General features: G+C 36.7%; 1 protein-coding gene across 13 annotated transcripts in view; it reads left to right on the plus strand.

Annotated features, from left to right (window-relative positions):
- The window catches only part of Enpp6 (ectonucleotide pyrophosphatase/phosphodiesterase 6), a 251,160-nt gene that overhangs the window by 172,684 nt on the left and 58,290 nt on the right, over positions 1-20,186 (plus strand). For all 13 annotated transcript variants that reach the window (XM_033765423.1, XM_033765421.1, XM_033765422.1 and 10 more), the window contains one exon: positions 15,419-15,530. In XM_033765423.1, the coding sequence (XP_033621314.1) occupies positions 15,419-15,530 (112 nt within the window). The remainder of the gene's footprint in view (positions 1-15,418; positions 15,531-20,186) is intronic.

Consider the following 20,186-nt stretch of genomic DNA (forward strand, 5'->3'; position numbering starts at 1 on the left):
AGTAATGAATGTAACTGTACTGTCTACCTAGAATGTACCAATAAATTCAATTTAAAATTTAAGATAAATAAAATTTTAAAACTTTATTTTTAATTAATCTTATTGGCACACTTTAGGTTTACAATATATGGACATTCATCATAGGAAATTTGGACATTTACATAATCTATTTTGGTTCTTATTTTTCCCCCCTCCCCTGCCCTCCCTTCACCCTCTACACCCCTCCCTATTTAGAAAGACTTTGTTTCCATTTTTTCATTTTTTCATATTAATTCCGTTCCCTTCTTTCCTTTCCACTACCTTTCCCGTTTACCCTTCCCCTTTGCCCCTTTTCTTCCCATCTCACCTTATCTATTATGCCTTTTAGTCCTTATTTACACTTTCAGTATTTACATGTGTGTGTCCTATTTATTTCACTTGAGTGTCACCTCAATGTGAATCCATTTAACTATAAATGCCTCTAATTTCTCAATCTTTATGGCTGAGTAGTACTCCATTTTATATTTTAAAAAAGCGCCACGTTTTCTTTATCTGGTTTCCATTTCATGGGCAATTGGGCTGCTTCCAAGTTTTATCTATTACAAACTGTGCCACTATGAATATGGGTGCACATATATCACAGTGCTCTGTTTAAATTTTTGGGGACGATACCCAGAAGGGAAATAGCTGGGTCGAATGGGAACTCTACCTAGTTCTTTGAGGTATCTTCATACTGATTACCACAGTGGTTGCACCAGTTCACACTACCAGTAACAGTGGAGAAGAATTCCTTTTTCCCCACAGCCCCACCAGCATTTTTTTATTGGTTGTGATAGCAGCCATTCTTTCTGGGGTGAGGTGGAATCTCAGCATTGTTTTCATTTCATTTGAATCTCTCAAATGACCAGTGATGTTGAACATTTTTCATATGTTTATTTGCTATTTCTACTTCTTTGTCTGAGAAATGTCTACCCATTTTGGGATTGGGTTTTTAAATTTAGGAGGTCTGATTTTTTAAAGTTCTTTATGTATTCAAGAAGGTCTGAGGAACAGCTGGTGAAAATTTTCCACATTGTGGGCTGTCTTTTCATGCTGTGGGTGGTTTCTCTTGCTATGCAGAATCTTTTTTTTTTTTTTTAACCAGGGATTAAACTAGGGACCTTGCACTTTAAAGGCAGGTGGCGGCACTACTGAGCTAAATCCCTGGCTCCAGAAGTTTTTTAATAAGAAGAGATCCCACTTGTTGATTCTTTGTGCAAGTTCATGCACAACTGAGTTTTTTTCCATGAAATCTTTTCCTATCCCAATGTCTTCAAGACTTCTTCCCAACTTCTCTTCCAGCCAGTTTAGTGTTTCTATTTTAATATTTAGATCTGTAACCCATTTCAATTTTAGTTTAGTGTTTGGTGAGAGAAAATAGGTCTAGCTCTAATCTTTGGCAAGTTGAAACCCAATTTTTTCATCGTCATTTGTTAAAGAGGCTATCTTTCCTCCATTGAGGATGTTTGTCTCCTTTGTCAAAGATGAGGTGGCTGAGTGTGTCTGGATTGTTTTTGTGTCTTCCAGTCTGTTCCACTGATCCTCAGGTCTGTTTCTTTGCCAGTACCATGCTGTTTTTATCACACTTTGTAGTAGAGTTTAAAGTTGGGGGTTGTGATACCCCCTGCCTTATCTTTGTTGTCTAGAATTGTTTTTGCTATCCTAGGTCTCTTCTTATTTGAAATGAATTTTTGGATTGTTTTCTCAAGGTCTGTGAGGTATGCTGCTGGAATTTCATTGAATCTATATAGCAGTTTTGGAAGTATGGCCCTTTTCACTATATTGATTTTTCCTACCCAAGAGTAAGGGATGTCTATCCATTTTCTGATAACCCTTTGATTTCTTATTTTCAGAGAGCTATAGTTGTCAAAGTAGAGGTCTTTGTTTTCTTTCAGTAGATTGATTCCTAGGTATTTCATTTTTTTGGGGGGGATGCTATTTAAAGGGAGTTATTTCTCCAGTTCCCTTTTCACTGAGTCTATTGGTCATGCACAGGAAAGCTATTTATTTTGGTGTGTTGACCTTGTATTCAGCTACTCTACCGAATTGGGTGATTAAGTCTAGAAGACTTTTGGTGGAGTTCTTGGGGTCTTCTATATAGAGTAAAATGGCATCTGCAAATAATGACAATTCGACTTCTTACTTTCCTATCTTTATTGATTTTATTTCTTTTTCTAGTCTAATTTCTGTGGCTAATGTTTCCAAAACTACATTGAACAAGAGTGGACATCCTCGTCTTGTTCCAGATTTTAGTGTGAAGGATTTCAGTTTTGACCATTTAGTATGATCTTGGCTGTTGGTTCTTCATAGATGGCTTTTATCAGATTGAGGTAGAGACCATCTGTTCCAAACTTTGTAGGATTTTTATCAGGAATGCGTGTTGGGTTTTATTGAATTATTTTTCTGCATCTATTGAGATGATAATATGGTTTTTGTCCTTGGTTCTATTAATATAGTGTATTACATTTATTGATTTTCATATGTTGAACCATCCCTGTATCCCTGGGATAAATCCCACTTGGTCAGGGATATGATCCTCTTAATGATATTTTGCATTCTGTTTCCCAGTATCTTATTGAGGAGTTTTGCATCTATGTTCATTAGTGAGATTGGCTTATAGTTCTCTTTTTCAGTGGGTCTTACTCTGCTTTTGAGATCAAGGTAGTATTTGCTTCTAGGAATGAATTTGGGAGTATTGCTCCCATTCAATGTCTTTAAAGAATTTAAACAGTAGTGGCAATAGTTCTTCTCTAAATGTCTTTGTAGAATTCAGCAGTGAAGCCATCAGGATCCAGGCTTTTCTTTGTTGGTAAGTTTTTAATTATGTTTTCAATTTTGTTTATTGATATTAGGTTGTTTAAAAGTTTCAGGTTTTCATTCAACTTTGGTAATTTGTACATATCTAGGATTCTGTGCATTTCTTCTGTATTTTCCATCTTATTGGTGTATAGGTTCTCAAAGTAGGTATTGATCATCCTCGATTTCTTCCGGGTCCATTGTAATTTCACCCTTTTCATTCCTAATTGCATAGATTTGGGCCTTTTCCCCCTTTTTTTGGATAAGTTTGGCTAAGGGTATGTCAATTTTGTTTGTTCTTTTAAAGAACCAATTCTTTGCTTCATTGCTTTTTTGTATTGTTCTCTTAGTCTCCATTGCATTGATTTCTGCTCTGATGTTTATAATTTCCTCCCTTGTATGAGCTTTGGGTTTGTCTTGCTCTTCTTTTTCTAGAAGCTTGAGGTTCAGCATCAGGTTATTTGAGCTCACTGTTTTCCTAATGTGAGTATTCACTGCTGCGAATTTCCCTTGTAAGACTTCTTTCACTGTGTCCCACAAATTCCAATGTGCTCTACTGACATTATTATTTAATTGTAGAAACTTTCTGATTTCTTCTTTAATTTCCTGTGTGACCCATTGGTTATTCAGAAGTGTGTTGTTCAATTTCTATGTGTTTATGAAAATCTTGGGGTTTCTGTCACTATTGATATCCAATTTCATTGCACTGTGGCCTGATAATATACAAAGGATACCTTCAGTTCCTTTGCACTTATTTAAACATGTTCTGTGAGCAAATACGTGGTCTATTTTGGAGAATGACCCATGTGCAGCTGAAAAGAATATGTATTCTGATTTAGTGGGGTGGAACACTGTAAACATCTGTTAAATTCATTTGTTGAAGAGTTTGATTGAATTCTAGTATTTCATTGTTTATTTTCTGTCTAGTTGATCTATTTGTGACAGTGAGGTATTGAGGTCCCCCACTATTGTATTAGTGCTTATTTGATTTTTCATGTCCATTAGTACTTGGTTTACATAGTTGGCTGTACCAGTACTTGGTGCATATATATTTATGATTGCCATTTCTTCTTCTTACATTTTTCTCTTTATAAGGATGTAATGTTCTTCTTTGTCTCTCTTCATCAGTGTTATTTTGAAATTCATTTGATCTGCAAAGAGCTTAGCTACTCCTGCTTATTTTGGGATTCTTGTTGCATGCAGTATGGTTTTCCACACTTTAACTTTGAGTCTCAGTTTCCTTTTGCGTTAAGAGTGTTCCTTGTATGCAGGATATTGTTGGATCTTGCTTCTTGACCCATTCTGCCAGTCTATTTCTTTTGATTGGTAAATTGAGACCATTAACATTGATGGTTATAACTGATATATAGTAACTTATTCTTGTTATGACTTTTTCTTTTGTTGGCTTCGTCCACTTTGCATTTAATTTCTTGTCATGCCTGGTGGATTCATTCTGCTGGGCTTCCTTGGGTTGTGACCCTCATTGTCTTTTCCTAGGATATTATTTAAAAAATTTTGGAGTGCTGGTTTGGTATTCATGAAGTTCCTCAGGTACTCTTTGTCATAAAAGTATCTCATTCCTCCATTAATTTTGAAAGATCATTTTGCAGGGTACATCAATTGGGGTTGGAGGTTATTTTCTTTTAGGGCCTGAAATGCATCACTCCAGGATCTTCTTGCCCTGAGGGTTTGTGTTAAGAAGACTGCTCTGATTTTTGATGGACTTTTCTTTGTATGTGATTAGTTTCTTTTCTCTGTTTGTAGAATTTTGTTCTTCTGTTGGGTTTCTGGAGTCTTAACTTTTACATGTCTAGGAGTAGATTTTTTTTATCATGGCTAGTTGGAGTTCTATATGCCTCATTTATCTGTATGTCAAATTCTTTTTCCCTGCTTGGGAAAATTTTTGTCGTTACTTCAGTGAATAGTTTAATGTCATTTGCACTCTCCTCTTTCATCATTGACTCCCATCAGTCTTTCGTTATTCTTTGCATTATCTATTAGCTGCTGGATTGATATCTTATGGCCCCTTACTATTTGTAAGAATTTCTTTCCTGCTCACTAATTGCAATCCTATCTTCTACATCTGAAATTCTGTCTTTACATTGCCTCATTATGCTGTGTAAACTTTCAATGAAATTTTTAATCACCTGGAAATCTGTACCTATTTTATGGATTCCATTTGTTTCCTATGTTGGGTTGCCATCATGTTCCTCCAATTCTCTATTCTTTTTCTATATCTGCTCTAAATTTATTAGTCATTTCTTGTACTGTGGACACAATCTCTGTTGTTATGTAATTAATTCTGATTTCATTATAAGATCCTCTTTGTTGCCAATTTAGAGAGTACAGGTGTTTGAGTATCAGAATTTTCCATCTTGTTGCCCTTTGTAATCTGGAAGTCTGGTTTTGAGTCTTGTTTATGTGTCTTTTCCTTTCATCAGATGCAGCCTGCTGTGCCTTTGTTGAGGTGACGTTTTGCTCATGCAGTGGTCTTCAATTCTCAGCAAGCCACTCAGAAGCCTTTTCTCTGCTGGTCACCCCAACAGTATTGGGGCAGGCCACTAGTTGTTGCTTGTGCACCTCTGCAACTCTTTACCAGGTGGGCCTTTGGCTAAGCCTATTGGTTCCAGCTCCTGGGTCAGGGTGGGGCCCTGGCTAATACCTGTCCACAGTTGTGCCACTCTGGTCCCTGTAGGCTTCTCCCTGGGATCTCTGCACACTTACTGATGGCATCATCGAGGGCCTCTGGCTGTCATCTGGACTTTTTGCTATTTTTTATTGTGGTCAAAAATACATAACATAAATTTGTCATCTTAGTCAATAAAAATAAAATAAAACCCAGGCCCTTAAATTCTTTTGTTTCAGTTTAGCATATTGACTTTTTAATCTTCATGCTTGTTGCCTCATAGTCTCACAATGGCTGCACAGATCCAGTGATGATGTCTTCACTCCTGCATTCAAACTGAAAAGGAGGTAGAGTCAGTGGCAGTAGTATGCTTAGTATGGTTTTACATTCTGTGAGAAGCAAAGCTTCTCACTCTAAGCTTCCTAGATTTCAATGCCAGTTGCAGGTCATATGACTCTTCCTACCCACAGGAAATTCAGGGAAGTCAGAAACCTTTCCTTTTTCAATTATAAGAGATAAAAAGGAAAAAGGTAAGTTTAGCATGACTTCAATTTGGAGCCCCACCAAGTGTACCAAGCTAGCCACCAATTTTTGTCCTTTCTCGCATTTTGTTGTATTTACTTCCCCTCCTTTTTTAGACTTAAGTGTGCTTTAAATATTTTTAAAAAGGAATTAATCTTTCACATATTATTTTAATATTTTTTCCACTTATAATATCAATAAATACAAATGAGATAATTATTTTAAGGCCTGCATGGTATTATTTTAAGGTATGCATTCTGTGAGCATACCATAATTTAACCATACTTCTCTTATCAAAAGTTCAAATTGTTTCTTTTGTATCCTAACTTTGTTTCATTAGGATATGTTCCTAGTGGTGGCTTCCTAGGCAAAGCATGTAATACAATAAAAATTAAATGAATATTGCCTAACAACCTTAGTCTCAGTGAATGGGAGTTACCCAAGATTCCACTTCAAGGATCCAATGTATACAGTAGTCCCCACTTATCTGTTGTTTACTTTCCTTGATTTTAGTTCTTGTGGTTAACTTCCATTTAAAAATATAAAAGGGAAAATTCTAAAAATAAAAATTCACTAGCTTTCAATTGCACACCCTTCTGAGTAGCATGATAAAATCATGCATGATCATGTTCTGTTCCACCCAAGACACAAATCCTCTCTTTGTCTAGTCTATCCACACTGGCTGTACACTCATGAGTTGGTCAGTTGGAAGCTATTTTGGTCATCAAATCAAGTGCTCTGATATCGCACTGCTTCAAGTAAGGGTTGTCAAGTAACCCTTATTTTACTCAAGAATGGCCTCCAAACACAAGAATACCTTTGTAATTCATATATGCCAAAAAGAAACTTCAAAGTTTTCCTTTAAGTGAGATAGGGACAGTACAGAGAAATATTTTGAGAGACTATATTAACAGAAATCACCATAGTTTTTGTTATAATTGTTCATTTTATATTTAGTTATTGTTAATATCTTTCTGGGCTTAATTTATAAGTTAGACTTCATTATAGGCATTGTTTTTATGGAAAAAGATAATATAGCCATTCACTGATTAACAACAGAGATACATCCTGAGAAATGTGTTGTTAGGCAGTTTCCTCACTGTGTGAATATTATAGAGTAATGACACAAACCACATGGCTGCAGCACCACTAGGTGATATGATCATACAGGACCACCATCATAGGCAGCCAGTTGTGGATGCATGTGGCATATAACTTTTAGAAAGTGTTCTGTACTGTGTATGTTTCTGGCACACACTGGGGGTCTTGGAATGTATCCCCAGTGGATAAAAGGATACTGCTGTCATGATGTTTTTCAAACACAGTCCTTGATCCATAGTGTATCATGAAATAAATTTATGGATTGTTAATCAGCATTTCTAAACCTCATAGGAAAGACTAGAATAAAAATTTTAAAGCGCACTAAATCATATTCATACTTTGGTAAAGATTTGTTTCCACTGTGAGTGTGTGTACTGCTGTAGTGTGGTATGGAGCAATGTGAATATTTCATCATGGTTACAGACAAAATTTCAATTGCTCTTACAGAGGAACTCTCATGCATGCCTTCTAATTTCCAGAATTCATTTCTTATTTGATAGGAAACTGTGTTACAGTAATAAATTACAGTGGTGAGAGCAACGTTCCTTATTTGTTCCTGATCTAAATGAAAATGGGTCCCTTGAAGTTTTAAGATATGGAATTTTCACTGTTCTTAATAACTAGCTTGTCAATTAGGTATTCACTTCCTCTTTGCATCAATTTACATGTAGGTTTTCCCTTTAATTTAGAAGTGCCTGGATTTATTTTTAGTTAACTGTTATGATTAAATTCCTAATTTTATTACCTGTGGTCAGATAATATACATTGTGGCCTGTAAAATTTCTGCTTTTTGGAAGTTACTGACATTTTATTTATGGCAGGAATACAATTAGTTTTTCTAACATTTATCTTTGAAAAATGTACATTCTATGATAATAAGATAAAATTTTCAGCATCTACTGACTCCAACTCACTAATATTACCATTCAAATCTTCTATATTTATTCTTCACATTTTAAGTGTTATTACTCTTCCACCAAGACTTTACTTTCTATTTACTTGTACTTTAAAATTTCAAGATTTCTTTGTGTGGACCATCAGACACATTTGTAACTGGTTATGTGGATTTGTAAGTGTTCCAAGCTGTTGAAAGCATTCACATTTATTTTGAAACTAATGAATTTAGTTTTCTCCTTTTTAAAGTTTTCAGTGTTAGCACTTTCTCAGTATTTTTCTTTTTACGCTTCTGTACTTTGACCTTTGATCAATTTATATATCTGTCTTTCTTCTGTTAGTGATTTATTAGCTATGCATAAAATTTTTCTTCTGCATATACAAATACTTTAAATCAATGTCTAGACCGAAACATTATATGTTGGTCATCCCTTCTTTTTGTCTACAATGAAAATGTTATCTTTCCTTCCCTGCATTCTCTCTAAATATTGAAATAATTTGGAACTGTGAATTCATATTATTACATTTAAAATGTTAAGTATGCATCTTCTGTTTTAATAAAGTATTTTCACATAACTACTGGAACTTTTTGTACTTGGGCTAAATTTTGTTTTACCAATTCATTGTTAACTGCTGTTTATTTTAAAACCTCATTGTATCATCCTTGGGTTCCTTACTTTCACTTACTTCTCAGTGAGCTTGAGTGAATATTGATAGTATATAAAGTATAAATTCTGCCCTTGTATGTCTGAAGTTACCAGAAACTGTTGCTGTTTTAAAATAATACCTGTAGTTTTAGAGTCAGAAAAAACTAGATTCAAGTATTTTTTATCTTTTTCATTTTTGTATTCATTAAGTTTATTGGTACCTTATAGATATACAATATATAGCATTCATCATTGGGCATTTGCACCTTTACATGATATATCTTGGTTTTTATTTTTTTCCCATTCCTCTGCTTCCCTTCAACCCCTCACCTCTCCCTATTTGTAAAGACTCTGCTTCTTTTTTTCCCTTTTCTCATATTTATTCCTTTCCCTTCTTTCCTTTCCCCTTCCCCCCTCCCACTTCCCCTTCCCCTTTGGACTTTTTTCCTTCCCATTTCACATTATCTATTATACATTTTGATCCTTATTTATGCTTTCAGTTTCTCACACCAAAGGAACTATTTGGTATTCACACATCTGTACTATCTATTTCACTTAAGAGTATGGCCTCAGTGTACATCCATTTAGCTATAAATGTCTCTAGTTTATTTTCATTCTTTATGGCTGAGTAGTACTCTGTTTTATTTAAAAAACACATTTTCTTTACGCAGTCTCAAGTTAATGGGCAATTGGGCTGCTTGCAAGTTTTAGCTATTTCACACTATGCCGCTATAAACACGGGTGCACATATGTCACTGTGGTCTGATTCTTTTAACTCTCTTGGGAAGATACCCAGCTGGGTCAAATGGAACCTCTAATCCTAGTTTTCTGAGGTATCTCCATGTTGATTTCCATAGTGGTTGTACCAGTCTGCACTCCCACCAGCAGTGGAGAAAGGTTTCTTTTTTCTGCACAACCCTACCAACATTTGTTATTGGCTGATTTCATGATATCAGCCATTCTTTCTGGGGTGAGGTGGAATCTCAGTGTTGTTTTCATCTGCATCTCTCAAATGACAAGTAATGTTGAGCATTTTTTCATATGTTTATTTGCTATTTCTACTTCTTTGAGAAATGTCTGCTTATCTCAGATGCCCATTTCTGGATTAGGTCTTTAAATTTAGGAGGTCTGATTTTTTAAAGTTCTTTATATATTCTAGATAGTAGACCTTTGTCTGAGGAACAGCTGGTAAATTTTTTTCTCACATTGTGGGTTGTCTTTTCATGCTGTTGGTGGTTTTTCGTTCTGTGCAGAAGTTTTTTTTTTCAATAAGAAGAGATCCTATTTATTAATTCTTTGTTCTAGTTCACATGCAACTGAGGTTTTGTTCATGAAATCTTTTTCTATGCCAATGTCTTCAAGAGTTCTACCTAACCTCTCTTCCAGCCAGCTTAGTGTTTCTACTGTAATGTTTAGATCTTTGATCCATTTCTATTTTAGTTGGATTCAAATCTTGGCTTTTCCCAATGCCTGCCCTATGACAATGAGAAATCTTTTCAACTCTGAATCAGTTCCTTAAATGTAAAATGGAGGTAGCATGAGCTACATTATAGGATTTATAAGGATTATATCAAGAAAAATATATAAACACCTAGTATAGGTACACAGTACCCAATAAATAACAGATTATTATTAATCTTTGTACAATACCATTTTAATATTATTTATATTTTAATACCATAGTACACACTTCATAGGTGTTCATTTAAGTTGTTTTTAAAATTTTCACATACAATTTACAAACAATACAATGGACAAGTCGAGAGTACAGTATGATGCAGTCTCAAAATTACATGCACCTATATCTACCACCCAAATCAAAATAAAGTATATTCATCATTATTTCTCCTTCCAGTTGATTATTTCTCACCCACAGAGGCAAATGCTTTCTGATTCACATTATCATAGATTAGGTTTGTCCGTTCTCAGGCTTCATATAAATGGAATCCATCCTTCTTTTATTCAATGCAGTATTTTTAAAGTGCACTAGTTGCAGCATGCATCCGGGTTTATTTTTAACTATTGTATTGGATTTCATGACATAAATATATCAAAAATGTTCCCATTCTCTTATTTATGGATATTTGGGTTATTTCTAATTTGGAGCACTTATGACTGTAGTCACTATGAACATTCTCACACAAGTCTTTTGTAGACACACTTTCATTTCTTTTGTGTATATGCTAAAGGGTGGAATTGATGGCTCATAAGGGAGATGTATATTTAACTTTACATCATTCCACTGAGCAAATTTATGAAGTGGTACATCATTTAAGTATCCACCAACAAATTATAAGTGTTACTCATCTTGACTATCATTGATATTCTTTAGAAATCTACTTTGATACATAACCTCACAATTTGGCTGTACTTAGTGTTGCATGTATAGCTTTTTTCTCCATTCTTTTTTTTAAATCAGTGTATTTACACTTCTTTTGTAGACAGAATGTGTCAATCTTATTTTTTAATGCAGTTGGACCATCTCTGCCTTTTAATCAAAGTGTTGGTCAATTTATTTTTATTATATTATTGATACAGTTGGATTCAAGCCTATCATCTTCATATTTTTTGTCGGTTTTTATTTCTCTGTCTTCTTTTCTATTAATTTAATACTGTAGTTGTATTTTGCCCTCCCCTTTCTAATTCATTTTGTTTTTTTCTCATTGAGTTTATTGGTACATTTTAGGTATACAGTACAGTTACATTTATTATTGGGATCTTGTACCTTTACATGACAGGTCTTGGTTCTCAGTTTTTCCCCATACCCCTGCCCCCCCTTTACCCCTTCCTGTCTTCCCTATTTACAAACACTTTATTTCCATTTTTCATTTTTTCATATATTTTTCTTTCCCTTATTTCCTTTCCCCTTCCTCTCCCACTTCTCCTACATCTTTAGCCCTTTTCTTCCTATTTCACATTGTCCATTATACCATTAGGATCTTATTTACACTTTTAGTTTTCTACACCAAAGAAGCTATTTGGTATTTACACATGTGACTTATTTATTTCACTTAAGAGTATAACCTCAATATGCATCCATTTTCCTATGAATGACTCTAATTTCTCATACTTTATGGCTGAATAGTATTCCATTTTATAGAAAAATCGCATCTTCTTTATCCAGTCTCCAACTGATGGACAAATGGGCTGTTTCCAAGCTTTAGCTATTACAAACTGTGCTGCTATAAACATGGCTGCACATATATCACTGTGGTATGGCCTTTTAATTCTTTTGGAAAGGTACCCAGCAGAGGAATAGCTGGGTCAAATGGAACCTCTAGTCCCAGCTCTTTGAGGTGTCTCCATATTGATTTCCATAGTGGTTGCACCAGTCTGCATTCCCACCAACCATGGAGAAGGGTTCCTTTCTCCCCACAACCCTGCAAATATTTGTTGTTGGTTGATTTCTTGATAGCAGCCATTCTTTGTGGGGTTAGGTGGAATCTCAGTGATGGCGATTTAACTCATTGGTGCAGCCACCTGCCTCTAATTCATTTTAGATTTTGAAGGATCTTTCCTTAGTAATTACTCTATCTATTCCAATATACATCCTTAATTCATTTATTTTCTACCTTGCAATAAGTCTAAGTTGGGCTCAAACTCACTATTCTCTCACCTCAGCCTGGGATTACAAGTGTGTGCCACAATTAGAGTCCTTAATTTTTATCATCTCATTTGTCCACATACATATCCTTTATTTTTTATTATTATAAATTTGAGTTGCACATGTGTTGTAAACTCCATCATATTTCTTTGTTTCTTTTTTCTATCTTTTTTTTTTTTTGTACTGGGGATCAAACTCAGGACCTTGTACTTGTGAAGCAGGCGGTGGAACCACTGAGCTAAATCCCCAGCCCTCCATCATATTTTAGTATTAATTTTGTTTTAAATAGTCAATAGCCTTTAAATATTTTTCTTTTATTTTTGCCTTTTCTGGCCAATATTTGTGGGATAGATTCTGTTGACTATTTTTTTCTTAATTGTGAGGCACATTTCACTAATTTTTTTGAATGTTTTATCATTTTTTATTATATGCTAGACATTATGCCAAAAAGAACAATACAGTATAATATCAGACATTTTCCCCAGAAAATTCCATATCTTTTCTTATGTCAGTACTCTGGGATGGCGTCTAAATCAATCTAATTTTTATCTGTGCCAGGATGAGCCTTTTTGAACATTTAGTTATGTTCACTTTGACACTAGATTCATATGTGAAGAAACATTAAGAATTATCACTATAGCATGTCATAGAATTTTCCCAATGGAGAACTCTTGGTACTTTACAGAACTTGTGCTGTCAATTTCTGAGGTCATTAAAGAGTTCTTTTTCTCTCCAGCATTATCCACAAGTTGTTACAAGTGGGCATCTTTCTCTCCATTCTGACATTCTGTACCTTATCTTTGATGAGACTTTACCTTGCTCTTAGGGAGGAGTTTGTGCACTTTAAAGATTTCGCCGGTTTCTCCTATTCTGCCCTCAGGCTTTGGTAGGATGCTGCTATGGTCCTTGATTAAATCAAAATTAATTATAAGCATGCTTTTATTTTATTGTACTTTACTTCATTGTGCTTCAAAGATATTGTGGCCCTTAGAAATTCAAAGCTTATGGCAGCCCCACGATGAGTGAGTCTATTAGCACCATGTTTCCAATTGCTCAAGTAATTGTTAGTAGTGGTTTTCACTTTTCTAAACACTGCATACAGTACAGAATAGTGTAAACATTATTTTATATGCACCAGGAAGCCAAACTGTACATGTGACTTGCTCTGTTGTGCTACTCGCTTTGTTGCAGTGCTCTAGAACTAAACCTCCTATGTCTCTGAAGTATTCCTGCACAATTTTTAAAAATAAAAATTCCATCACAGTGTAATAGCATCTGTACATTACTGCATATTACCTCTACCTTTACTACACAATTTTAGACCTTATTAATCAATTAAAAAGTTTGTTTACTACTTTAAACTAAGGCAAGAATGAATTTTTCAGGCGAGCTGTATTACTGAACCAGTGTTGAGTTCAAATTCATTATAATCAGATAAAAGGATGGGAAGAACATATGTTTGTTAATATTAATAAACATACTTACTGTTGATTATACTAAAACATTTATGATTTGATATTGTATTAATATGCAAATGCCAAAAAGTCATGCTATTTCTTTATCTGAAAAATCATGGTCAATGTTCCGTTAGTTGACAACTCGCACACCCATGCATCAGAGGTGCCAGAGTGTAAGGTTCTTAAAATTTTACAAAGGGGGCTGGGGATTTAGCTCAGTGGTTCCACCGCCTGCCTTGTAAGTGCATGGACCCGAGTTTGATCCCTGGTACCCGCCCCCCAAAAAAATTTACACTGAGTGGATACAGAATAAATGGTTTTGAAAGAATAATAACATTTTACAATTAGCCTTTGATAGATAAAACACAGGTACCTAAGGTAACGTAACCAGCCGCGATTTCCCTGGCATTTCTTATAATAATAAATATTCTCCCAGAAGCCACGAGCAAGATTTATTCATGGGTCAGGTAGCCCATTTGTTCTACCCCACTGAGAAGAAAGCTGCCCACCTTTGAGTTTTCAGTTGTGCTAGATGGATCTTGTTCTCCGTGAGGCCTCTGTCAGGCACTCAGGGGTAGAGTCTCCCACAGAGCACTCCAACTTTGTGAAGCTACCTGAGCCAGTTGAAGGGACTCTCCCTGACTGATGCCCCGCTGTCTTTGAAACCAGCTGGCACCAGCTGGCAGATGCATCCAGGAGTGAGATCAGTGTGTTTTCTGACAAGATCCCCCTTCCTCCCACACACACCACTCGTTCCATTTTTACTCCTTTCCACTGGGAAGTCATTTCCCCTGGGGTTTAAGAAAGAGCAACATCTGATCTCCTGACACCCCTGTCTGGGATTTCATGGATTTGGAAGTTTTTCATATGTGCATGATTGTTCAAAAGCTCTCTTAACTTTTGCTTATGCTGCTGTTTTTGCCTGGGATGTCCCTCACATTTCTACATCCATCCCTCTTCTTTCGCTAGACTTGACTCGGGATGTTCCAGGAAGGAGACCCTGGCTGATTCATTCTTGTTTCCACTATGTCTGAACATAGTGACTAGTTCATAGAAGGTGCCAAATAAATATTTACTCAGCTAATGTAAACTGAGACTGACTCACCCCTCTTCTGCTCTCTGTTCTGATATATGGTTGTATCTCTTCCTTAAGATGACAACTTCTGCTTGTCCAAGTGTCTGGGGAAAGAAACTGAGCACATCACAGCTGACTGCCTTTGATTGTTTTGCTGAGTTTTGGGAAAGGAGGGGTCACAGCTCAAAATCCTTCCTTGAAATTAACTGATTTTTTTCCTTACTAATCTAGTGGAACGCCTCAAAACACAGTCTTATACTACCAGAAGATAACGAAATAATCATTTTTTGATTCTCTGACCAATCAGATACTATTCACCATTTTATTCTGTAATAGTCAAGGGCATACTAGAAGACTTAGTTATGAAAAATTTCTAAGAAAAAGTTTTAAGTGAGGTAATTCTGTGCATAATTAATTTTCATTTTGTTTCTGCTATCCAGTTTTTACCAGTCTCTATTTTGGGATGCCGGTGTTACACAAGAATGACATTTAAGAACTTTTTCTACAATTAAGCAAAATTACAATGAAAAACACCAACTATTAGCAATAAGCTAATTTATTTCAAAGAAATCTACAAAAATCTCATTTTGACTAATGATGTTTGCTTCATGAAACAGGCCCATAACCCTCCATCAAGTATTAAAAAGAATAACCATTTACCATCTTTTTCCTTTTTAGGCTGCGAGGTTGAGATTCTTGGTGTCAGACCTACTTATTGCCTAGAGTATAAAAATGTCCCAACAGATATCAATTTTGCCAATGCACTCAGCGATGCTCTGGACTCACTCAAGTAAGTGTCCCTAGTTCTTAGCCATCACACTGTTTTTGCTTGTTTCAGGGCCAATAATGAATAAAGAGGGCCTGGTGAAACTGTGTCTCAAAGAGTTGGTGAGCTTATGATAATGGAAATTGCTGCCTGCCAGGAGGAAATGTTTATGATTAAGTAATTTGGGGTTAGGAGCATTGGAAATGTTCAGGAGAGAGCAGGAAAATCTCCAGGGAATGTGGACTGCCTTTTTTATGTTGTTAGGTAAGGGAGAAGCAATATAAATACCAGCATTTCCCTAATCATAATTTAGCAAATAAATTGTATCTCAAAGATATCAATAAGCATTTGGCAAAAAGAGAGGATCAATAATCAAATAAGGTTGGAAAACTTGCTTCTTCTCCCCGCTTTTTGGAAATGTATGAAGCACATTCATGTATCAGAACACAGAACCTTCTTTTCTACCATGCTGAGCAATGACACGAGGTTTGAAAATGCAGAAATTAGTAATTCAGAACTGTCCTAAATAGCATATGTGTCTGTCGGGGAAACTGATCAACAAGACAGGCCAGGACAGTCTCAAGTCAGTACCAGAAATCACTAGAGGAGTCATCAAGATGGGAGACCAGCTGCAAGTCTGCATTATAAATTAGTAACCGGTAGACTAAGGATGATGGGGTGGGTCTCAAGTGTCTGGATCTAAACTAGCGACCATCTTGACTGCTAAATGGGTTTCTAATGCTGAACACTCAGCATAATCAGAGTGTAGAGACCAAGACAGGACCTTCATCCTCACAAAAGAAGGAGCATACTCTCCAGCAGGGTACTCTGTGAGAGTTAACGAATCTTATGCAGGTGTTCAGATCACCAACACTGAACACATGAACTGGCCACATTAAGACTGCCTCAGATACGGAGATGAAGAATTATGGTCTCATTGTTTCAATCCCATTCTGTCCCCAGTTATTGTGGTGAGCTAAAGTCACCCCTGTAGAACCAGCAAAGGAAAAATCAAGACCCCTGCCTTCACTATCTTCTACTTCCATGAAATCTACCAAGAGGGACATTTAGGGTAAATAAAGGTTCATTTTGTAATTGACAATTTGAAAAGAAAGTGGTTTTAAATTATTTGAAAGATTGACAAGTAACAAATTTAAATTATTATACTTTTGAGGAGAGGGAAGGGGCAGAGTCTAGGGGAAGTAACCTTTAAATAAATGCTCTTCACACGTAATGGAAATCCTATATGTTTTGTGCTTCTGCCTCCTACCTACTCTGCTTCCTTTTTCTTGCCCACAAGGACTCAAAAGCCATGCATGCAATAATCTGGAATACTGTATTGTAATCTAGAGCTCAGTATGTTCAACAGATGAGCAGAGCTGAAAGTTTGGGATAGTTCTACATCTACCTGATTCTGGTTCCAACAAAACCAAAGTGCTAGCCATCTCTGCAGGCTTTGCCGTGCCAAATACGATGATTGGGATCATCAAATAACCCAACAGTCTGTGTAGCAGTGTCTCTCCTTCTCCTTCATCTTGCCTTTCCAGGTGGCTGGACCCTTACCAGCGATTCGCATGTAGACAAGCAGGGAGCACATGGCTATGAGATTCCCAGGTCAGCGCTGTCTGACAAGTGGGCTTCCCTGTCCTCAGGGACACTGGAATGCTGGAGGGACAAGTGCTGGGCTGTCTTGCCTCTGAAGAAGTGTTGTTCTTTTTCAAGCAATATGGCAAAGTTATAGAATGATGAAGAATTACATCATCTTTACCTTGGAAACAAGGAGGATTTTCTTGGTGATAATAGTAGTGCTGGTGGTGGAAGTGGCAGTGTGTGTGTGTGTATTTGTGTGTGTGTGTGTGTGTGTGTGTGTGTGTGTGTGTGTGTGTGTGGAGCAGAATGAAGAATTACATCATCTTTACCTTGGAAACAAGGAGGATTTTCTTGGTGATAATAGTAGTGCTGGTGGTGGAAGTGGCAGTGTGTGTGTGTATTTGTGTGTGTGTGTGTGTGTGTGTGTGTGTGTGTGTGTGTGTGTGTGTAGCAAAGGCACCGATCTCCTATAGACAGAAAGGGCTATAAAGAACTGCAGGTGTAGAGAGGTAGCCCAAGGCTAAGCCTCCACACAGAGTGGCTTGGCACTAAATTGCCCAACTCAACACCATTCACATTGTAGTTTAGGAACTGGGCCTTGAGCTCCATGAAATTCCATTTACATCTGAATGATGCCCCTGCAGTTGAGCAGTGAAGCCAAAGTGATCATCTTATGGGATAGCTATGTCCTAGTATAGTCTAGGACAATCCAGTCTTCTCTGCAAGTAACATCATGTACAGACAATAATGTAGCTCAGAGGAGTCATAATTCTCATGCTATATTGTTTAGACATAACTGTATAATTATTTATCTTTGTATAATATAGCCCTGAGTGGAGAAGTCTGTCCAGAAGGCTATTGGCTCACTTCTAGGGCTTTGGGGATTCTGTTTGTTTTGCATTACCGAGATTGAACTGATGGCCTTTGAAGTGAGCTACATCCCCAGCCCTTTTAAAAATTTTTTTGAGACAGGGTCTCACCAAGTTGCTAAGTTTCCCTGGCTGGCATAGAACTTGCCGCAGTCTTCCAGAGTACTGGGTTTACAGGTATACACCACCATGCCTGGACACCTCTTCAAATTTGTTTAGCCCTATCCCAAATTCCTAGTTGTAATTTGAAGAACACTTTCGCTGTGAAAGAAACCACCAACAGAGCTAAGACATAACCTACAAAGTGGGAAAAAAATTTACCAGCTGCTCCTCAGTCAAATAACTATTATCTAGAATATATAAAGAACTCAAAACAATCAGGACCCCCAAATATAAAGGCCCAATTCAAAAATGGACATCTGAAATGAACAGACATTTTTTCAGACAAAGAAGTAAAAGCAGCACATAGATATATGAAAAAATGTCCCACATCACTGGTCATTTGAGAGATGCAGATGAAAACAACACTGAGATTCCATCTCACCCTACAAAGAATAGCTGCTATCAAGAAATCAACCAACAACAAATGTTGGCAGGGTTGTGGGGAAAAGGAACCCTTCTCCATTGTTGGTGGGAGTGCAGACTGGTGCAACCGCTATGGAAATCAGCATGGAGATACCTCAAAGAAATAGGATTAGAGGCTCCATTTGGCCCAGCCATCCCTCTGCTGGGTATCTTTCCAAAAGAATTAAAAGAATCATACCGCAGTGATATATGCACATCCATGTTTATAGTGGCACAGTTTGTAATATCTAAAACTTGGAAATAGCCCAATTGCCCAAGAGTTGGAGACTGAATAAAGAAGATGTGGTTTTTCTGTAAAATGGAATATACTCAGCCATAGAGAATGAGAAACTAGGAAAATGGATGAATATTGAGGGTATACTCTTAAGTGAAATAATTAAGTCACATGTGTAAATACCAAATAGTTTCTCTGGTGTGAAAAACTAAAAGTGTAAATAAGATCCAAATGGTATAATTGACAATGTGAAATAGGAAGAAAAGGGCTAAAGGTGTAGGGGAAGTGGGAAGGGTAGGGGAAAGGAAATAAGGAAAAAGAAAAAATATAAGAAAACAAAAAAATGGAAAAAAAAGTTTTGTAAATAGGAAAGGGAGGAGGGAGTGAAGGGAAGGCAGGGATATGGGGAAAAACTGAGAACCAAGACCTGTCATGTAAAGGTACAAGATCCCAGTGATGAATACAACTGTACTGTATACCTAAAAAGTACGAATAAACTCAATGAGGAAAAAAACCACTGAATTTTCAAATGTAAGTGTATAAACATGCACATACATTTCTCTGAGTTAGTACAGCTCCTATATTGTTTTTGTGCACGTGTAACACAGGATAGATGGGCTTTGATGGAAAGCAGGACATGCCATTAATCCCTTGAACATCCAGTCCTCCCCAGGGAGACTTCAGCAGAGGGTTCGCACAGATCACAAAGCGGCACAGCCTTTACAGGAGGGAATAACCCATTGTCCTCACCCAATCTGTCCATTGCTTTCCTATACTTAGCCTTATTGTCTTCAGTCACTTTTTTTTTTTTTTTTTTTTTTAGATCGAACTCAGGACCTTGCGCTTATGAAGCAGGCAGCGGAACCAGCGAGCTAAATCCCCGGCCCTCCAGTCACATTTTGTGAGATGCTATTTTAGAACTTAGATACTTAGCACATAGGAAAGGAGAAGGAACAAGAACTGACTTTTTAAAAATAATTTAAAAATATTTAGGACCGTGCCTGCTGGGGCTTGTCCTGCATGTGAAATTACTGAAAAGCAGCTTTGATTCCTTCAAGCCAGTTTGCAACTAAACTTTTAAAATGCACTGAAAGAGTGCTCACTTCAGCAGCACATATACTAAAATGCACTGAAAGAAGATTAGACCCAGAGAGGAGTTTGACAATCACCTCCCTGTTCACCTTGGGGCTATCTTGGACCTGAGGCTTCTGCAGGGCCAAGGTGGATGGGGCCTTTGCAGTCTGTTCAATATTTTATGCATTCAGTGCAGGCAGCCTGTATGACTAGTGCTTTCCGTGATCCACCACTACACAAAGATACTCAGCAGGCAGCACCCCTGTTCACACTACCACCTCACTTTTAGAAAAGAAAGCAGTTTGTGATGTACATAACTTAATCCATCAACCTGAAGATTTTGCTCGC

Source organism: Fukomys damarensis, unplaced genomic scaffold, assembly GCF_012274545.1.
Source record: "Fukomys damarensis isolate Sample0158 unplaced genomic scaffold, DMR_v1.0_HiC HiC_scaffold_18, whole genome shotgun sequence".
Lineage (NCBI taxonomy): Eukaryota > Metazoa > Chordata > Mammalia > Rodentia > Bathyergidae > Fukomys > Fukomys damarensis.